Source organism: Nelumbo nucifera, chromosome 3 (assembly GCF_055504915.1).
Source record: "Nelumbo nucifera cultivar China Antique chromosome 3, China Antique-T2T, whole genome shotgun sequence".
Lineage (NCBI taxonomy): Eukaryota > Viridiplantae > Streptophyta > Magnoliopsida > Proteales > Nelumbonaceae > Nelumbo > Nelumbo nucifera.
Window position 1 is genome coordinate 39,316,327 of NC_142651.1, and position 6,790 is coordinate 39,323,116.

Consider the following 6,790-nt stretch of genomic DNA (forward strand, 5'->3'; position numbering starts at 1 on the left):
CACAAGGAGCCTCACAAACACATTCCACCATGCATTGAGAATGTCTCCCTTAAATAATAACACATAATAAGCACGGAAGATGTTTCCAATGCACGATGGATTGTGCCTGTGAGGTCGTTGTAAAACGCCTTTTGTCAGATCTTCTCCTCACAAATGGGTGCCTCAGGCACATCCACCATGCATTGCATCTCCCATGAATAATAATCAATAAGTACAGGAAATGTTCCCAATGCATGATAGGATGTGCATATGAGGTGCCTCACAGGTGTGAGGAGCATATGAGGTGCCTCAAACAATGGAGCCTGTCTCACACATCTCCCGTAAGTAATAACAAGCAAGTACAGAAAATGTTCCCAATGTACGGTGGAATGTGCCTATGAGGCGCTCTGTGTGAGAAGCAGGATTCAGTCAGAACAAAATCCATTCGAACAGCCATCATAGCCTTGCATTGGGAATATCTCCTCATGAAATAAAGCATAAAAGTACGGAGATATTCCCGATGCAAGGATAAAAAACCAATCTCGTCTCAAACAATGGGGCCTGTCTCACGTGGCACCGTGGAGTGAAACCAGTAGTGCCAAATAGGAAAAGCCCAAACGGGAATGGTCAGACTGAGAGAGGAGAGAGAGACCATGAATAGTGACAAATAGAGAAACATGAATCCAACATTTGACGACAAGAGAAAAGATAAAACCTTACATAGTTGAATTATTAAATAAAAAGATGGAAAAGATAAAATGAGAATATGAGATGCATAGTGCTCCCTTTTAAATTATCACGTCAATCAGAAGATGCTCTCCATCAATCAATATATTATGATAATGATAGTGGCGGCCATCCCATTCCTACCAGCAATCACATTGTGTTATAGTGAGAGCTCCGCCGCTAATATCCAAGGGAAAGGACTTGTCAACGCAATTTAATGAATTTATCTAAAGCAAATCAACTTAAAATCTATATTCTTTTAACAATCAAACAGTGGAAAGGTTTTGCCTAGTTTTCAATTTCACATCAATAAAAAGGGGGGGCCGCTAGCTATCGCGATGCCACCAAGCCCAACGACGCATTTCACCAGCCAACTGCAGAACGACACCACAAATGATTAATCGATCCAGAGTTTTCAAGATGGACGATTTTTGTGGGCTCCACGGGCAAAGGACGAAGGAACCAATAACCAGACCACTGTCCTCTGAAGGGAACAAACAATTACGCAACCCACCAACCAATAAGACGAGGAAATAATTGAGCAACCCAATTTCCAGCTCACTAGAGAAAGGACCAAAAAATACATATATTTACAAATTACAAGCAGATAAAAAATGGCCCTAACAGGCCAAAACCATGGTGTATTCACAGCTTCACATCCCACCACCTTCACGTCCTACTTTTCAGTGATTTAACAACCGAAACCTACCCAACCCCCTCTACAGAGATGCCATCCTCGTCTAATTTAATTACCATTCCCATCACCCCCCTTTTGTTGTTTGTAAATTGTAATAAGCTCTAAAAAACCGAGCTCCCAATTAGTAACAGTATATTCTCTCCTCGCCTCCCAAGTTAGACACGTCCAAAAGAAATCATTGACACACAAGAAAAAAAAAAAAAAAAACGGAGAAAGTAATACACACGATGCAGAATTCTGAATTCCAGTCCCCCCCCCCCCCCCACTACTAGCCCTCTCCCCCTATAAACCACATCCTGCCCGTGAATTTGGCATCCATTCACGGTCAGGATGAAAGAAGTGAATCGACTTGACAGGAACAAAACAAACTCTTCATATCTCAGTTTTCAGCTCTGCATCCAAGCTTACGACTCCATCAGAATGAGATGATGCAGGAATCTTGCTTCTCGTACTCATCTTCTTCACTTCCTGGCTCGAGTAGATGGAGATTTTCCTTGCCATCTTGATAAACTCCCTGCAAAAGATATTAATATGAATAAATATGCTAGAAGTAAAAGAAAAAGATAAAACATAAAAAATTTCCGTTGAGCACGAAGAATACTTACAACCATGGATCGTCACCCACGAGCATCATATCCCCTTCATTGTCAGTGTATACAACTTCCCATTTGTTCCTTGGGCGAAGCTCTCCTTTAATCTCGAACATCTCCTCCAACTCGTTTATAAGCTGGTCATAACCTTCTAACATGCTCAAGTCTACAGCCCGACCAACCGCATGCCCTTGCATGTGCACCTTCACCAACCACAAGTTTATTGATTTCTATCAGGGACTTCCCGCTATAAAAAGCACCATGCTGTTCAATTCAACCTCACCTAATCATTTTCCAGTATTACCTTTATGCGACTTCTGGATGAAGTACAGCAACTCTGCTTGCTCTGGATCTCCTTCGGTGATACCTGCAAAGAATTTTGTTTCTGTTCTTTGGAAGCTTTTGAAAGCTCAGATTTCTGGTCAGAATCTGCTTCAGACACAGTAACTGAATGGAGCATTTCAGTTGTGGCATTGGCTACACCAACCGGCCCTGGGAGTGTCTTATCTGCAGGAGCTACAACATTTGAATTATTTATTAGTTCAATCCCAAACAACCGGCATCCACTAGATGGCTCAGATTTTTTTCCATTTTCCATTGGATCATGCAGTGTGCTATTGCTCAGCTTTGAGGAGTCGGTAGTGGAAATCCTTGAGAGGACTGACCATGCAGGCACACTTTTCCCATCTTCAGTTCTGTCCTGAAACAGATTTAGAGAAACATTAACAAGGGGAGAAGAAGACCAGGTCCCCTCCGGCCTGTTCCTCGAGCTACAGTTGCTGTTGCTGTTAACGATACTACTCTTTTCTTTCTGCTTAGGGGGCCAGACAACTTGGGTGTCACTGCTTTGCCCTTCGGCACTTAATTGTGTGAAGTCATGGGGCTGAGTAGAACCAGGATACCAGAATGCCGAGGAAGCAGAACTTGCAGTAGTTTCTAGAATACAATTGAAATGAGTTAAAAACTTGAAATATATCCAATCCTTCGACTATTGAACGGAGGAAAAAAGGGAGAATTCTGTACCAAGCACTGGGGGATCCATCGTTGTTCGGGGCTTTTTGTTCTTTACTGCCATTGGCTGAGTCAGACTTGGTGGAACAGAAGCAACAAAGGGCTCAATTTCCCATGGAGAAACCCTCTCTGGTCGATGAATAGATGCTGGTTCATCCCATTGCACCTAGAAAGAAACAGATATTTTGAGATTCAAGTGTTGAAAAACAATACAATACAATACAATACAATACATATATATATATATATATGTATATATATAAAAGATATATAAGATAATTCAACCTCCAATGATCTCCACTTGGAATCCTTCCAATGGGATGATATGTCTCCAACCCCAACAATTGTGCCTGTAAACCTGATCAGCCAAAATGCATAGAAAATTGCTATTAAACTTGTCAAGGAAAAATAGAAGGGGACCCAATCTGTCCTTTCAGTAAAGAATACCAAAGCAACTCTCCATTTATATATCATCACTTACCTTCTCTCAGGAGAGTCTTCCCCTTCAAATCTCATCTTGAACCTCATACCAACTGAAAACCCGTTATTAACAGCATCTAAATATTTATTCAGGCTTATGATGAATTGACTCGTCCTGGAAGAATGACAATAAAGTTATACTAAATAAAGTAACCATAGGATTTACAAATCATAAACATCAACTTCTAATGAAGTATTTCAAACCTTGGCTTGTAGTAAACAATAAAAAGGGTCTGGGTAGCCACTGCATGGGAAGCAGTGGCAAGCACTCCTAGATGCATGCTCTGGCTGGATATCACAGAGGACGGCATGGTGCTCTGCTGGCGAGCAAGACGCCTGACTCCAACCCGTAACTCCCCATTCTCCCCTCTACACAATCAGTCCTCACCGCTCAAATGTATAGCTCTATTGGAGAATATCACTAGACAGAAACCAGAGTAGATAAAGAAAAGAACAGAAAGAAAATAATGATCTACTGGCCAATACCTCAAGAATACAAAAGCATCCCCTGCGACCAATCTCTTAGAAGTAACAAAAGTACTCCATCCAGTTGTAAGCAAATGCCTTCGTGGTTGACCTGGCAGGTTCAGATGAAGGAAACTGTTGAGCCATAGTAGGAATATGCTCAATGAATTAAATAAAAGCCCATGACTTCTGTTACAATTTAGGTCAGTGTTCTTCGGTTTGCCCTTAACGTTTTCAGAAATAAATTTTTGCCTTTAAGGATCGAACAGAAACACAGATGCAACACCAAAACACTACTAAGAAAGCCCCGTACCTCTAAAAATATGCTTAAATCGCCACTCGTAGCCATGAAGATCCTTAGCGGCCAATTCTTGAGTTGGAGTCGGTTGACTCATGTCCTTGGGTGAAGGGAAAAACATAGCACACAAATAATAAATCAAATAATGCAGAAATACCTTGAAAAACAGGGGGTAACTTAAAAAAATTCAAAAAGCTAAAATAGAAAGAAAAGTACCAATGGAGGGAGGCATTCATTGGCATGCTTACGCAGAACAGAGAACCCGCCATGTGTGCTTGTATCAGATGCAGTCAAGATCTTGCAGAAAGAATGAACGATTGGCCTTCGAGACTCAGCGGGGCATGGATCAGGGCTGGTAGGCTCATTTTGCTACAAATATGTCATCAAAAACTCAGAATAGGAAAATGAATATGCAGACGCAGGTGTATTCCACCATCTCGAAATGCTGAAAGTAAAAAAACCGAAAATAAAAGAACATAGTCGCATGAAACTCTTACATCTGATTCCGGAAGTAGGGTTATTTGAGCATAAACTTCATCTGTTTCTTGTTCCGCCTAAAAATCGAAGAAGTCGAAAATAAGAAGAGCGAGAAGAAACAAGTAAAGAAAAAACAAGCTGAGATCGGTTCGCCGAATACCAGTAACTGGATGTGAACGACGCGGCAAAGGATCTTGGAAGGAAGATTAAACAAATTAGTCTGATTATTCAATTCCTGGTTTGTCGACGCTTCCAACTGTAACAGCAAAATAGAAACAATGAAAAACCAGAAAGAATGAGGAGGAACATAATATATATTCAGATAATAAGAAAAATACATGGAAGAAAAACAGGTATTCACTTTAACGACGGAAGAAAGTAGGACAATAAGACCTGAGTTTAAGGAAAAGAAAGAAAAACTTACTTGCTCCATGTGACCTTGAGGAAAGTAGAAAACCCTCTCGTCCGTCCGAGGAACATCGACGAGAGGTCCTGCACAGGCTCTCCATAGTTCCGCATAGAGATCGCCTCCTCCCAAGCCTATCAAGTACATTAAGAAAACAATAAACCCTAACTATTGTCAACAAACAACACCATTTCACCGGAAAGCTACCGAAATTCACCACAGAACATAGAAAATAGTCACTTCACCAGTCTCCGGACGTTCAGCCGAGAAATTCGATTGCGAAATCGTCGCGCTTCTGAAGCTTTCTCCGCACGCCATTAAATCAGCTGCTGATACTCGTAAAACCACTACCTCAACCAATCAATCAGAGCTAAAACACCGTTTAGTCGTACGGCAATCTACCCCATCTATATACAAAGGATCGAGCAAGAAAATTTTACACCAAAGAATGACAGACTCTTGGTGGTGAAATTCCCCCAGTCAAGAGTAACGATCGGGATCCAGACCAATGAATCTGCTCCTCTGTGGTGATAAAACCGCTTATCCGCATGCGTTGTTCCGGCCCCAAAAAAAAATACCGCTTTCTGAAACCACCTTCGATTTAAAAGAACCAGAAAACCGCTTTTGGCTGCTTCAATGGACCTCTTTAAGCGAGCTTGTATGATATCTCCCCCTTTTCGTCCCCTCCTCCTCCTGCCTGCTCCTCCAAAAACTCCCGCGAGATAACCAGAGAACGCCGTTACCGAATCCCGAAAACCGCCATCCGCGCATTCTACCATTATATGCCTCGTAATATATGTCTCGCTCTCTGCTTAACGTTAACTTAACCGTGGTTAAGTTAGGTTTCAACCGGAGATCTCGGTTGTTTCTTCGTACCACACACTCGACGACGTGAAAATGGGACTCGCTTCCGTCTGATAACGGCGGCGGCCTTTACTGTGAATGCAGTTACAATTGTGCCGAATTACTGACGGCGCCTAGGAAAGCGGTTAAATAGTTGACGTTGCCGTTAGTTGCCGTCTCTTTCGTTGTCTGCTTTGCAGCAGGCAGACCTGTTGGCTCGAGTAAACCCGGCAGAAATTTTTGCTTCCTTTTTTATTTTCCTCTTCCTTTCTTTTCAATGATTATATTTATTAAAAGTTTATATATTCATTGGGAAGGACCGAAGGAGCCTTATCAATTCTCAATCAAGAAGGAAAAATAAAAGGAATCTAAAGCCAATATTTATTTGAGGAATTATCTACATTTTCTGAGGGGGTCCAGGAGGACACGTGGTTGACGAGGAGTCGTAGCTTGAAGCTAACCACCGGCCGACAGGCGACAAGTCTCCTATATGTACGGTGGTCCAAGAAGGTGCACGTCAGCAATAGCAGCGAATCGTAAGTCGCCGCGTAGCGCAAAAGGACCCAACCCACGTGTCATGCACGCGCTTGTCGTTTTCCGTTTTCGCACCGTATTTTTACTTAGACTTGTTTTGTTTTTTCGCTAGGAAATGGAAAAATATGGGTGAGATTGCAAATTTGCAATCACGTTGGGCGCGTTGATGGATCCGAGCCCCGTGTATTACATTTACACATGTACTGATGTACAGAAAAGTCAGACGCTTCTTTGTATTCTTTTGGTGGTAATGGAAAGTCCGACGGATTTGACACAAACAACTT

At 42.0% G+C, this 6,790-nt stretch overlaps 1 protein-coding gene across 1 annotated transcript; it reads right to left on the reverse strand.

Annotated features, from left to right (window-relative positions):
• Positions 1–1,239: 1,239 nt before the first annotated feature.
• Positions 1,240–5,913, reverse strand: LOC104604041 (auxin response factor 9-like). The gene is made up of 14 exons (XM_010268256.3): positions 5,375–5,913; positions 5,148–5,263; positions 4,884–4,979; positions 4,744–4,800; positions 4,463–4,615; positions 4,262–4,346; positions 3,970–4,060; positions 3,688–3,852; positions 3,485–3,598; positions 3,289–3,361; positions 3,016–3,169; positions 2,297–2,928; positions 2,008–2,195; positions 1,240–1,916 (listed from the first exon to the last, which is right to left on the reverse strand). The coding sequence occupies exons 1-14, from the start codon at positions 5,445–5,447 to the stop codon at positions 1,775–1,777; spliced, it is 2,139 nt and encodes a 712-aa protein (XP_010266558.1). The 5' UTR covers positions 5,448–5,913; the 3' UTR covers positions 1,240–1,774.
• Positions 5,914–6,790: the final 877 nt, after the last annotated feature.

Bases quoted from the DNA above. Each gene is read 5' to 3' on its own strand.
- LOC104604041 (XM_010268256.3), bottom strand. From the start codon at position 5,447: ATGGCGTGCGGAGAAAGCTTCAGAAGCGCGACGATTTCGCAATCGAAT. The intron at 3,170-3,288 runs GTTGAATTATCT...GTTTCTTTCTAG, and splicing joins CCAAGTGGAGATCATTGGAG to GTGCAATGGGATGAACCAGC. The intron at 1,917-2,007 runs GTAAGTATTCTT...TATCTTTTGCAG, and splicing joins GTGGGTGACGATCCATGGTT to GGAGTTTATCAAGATGGCAA.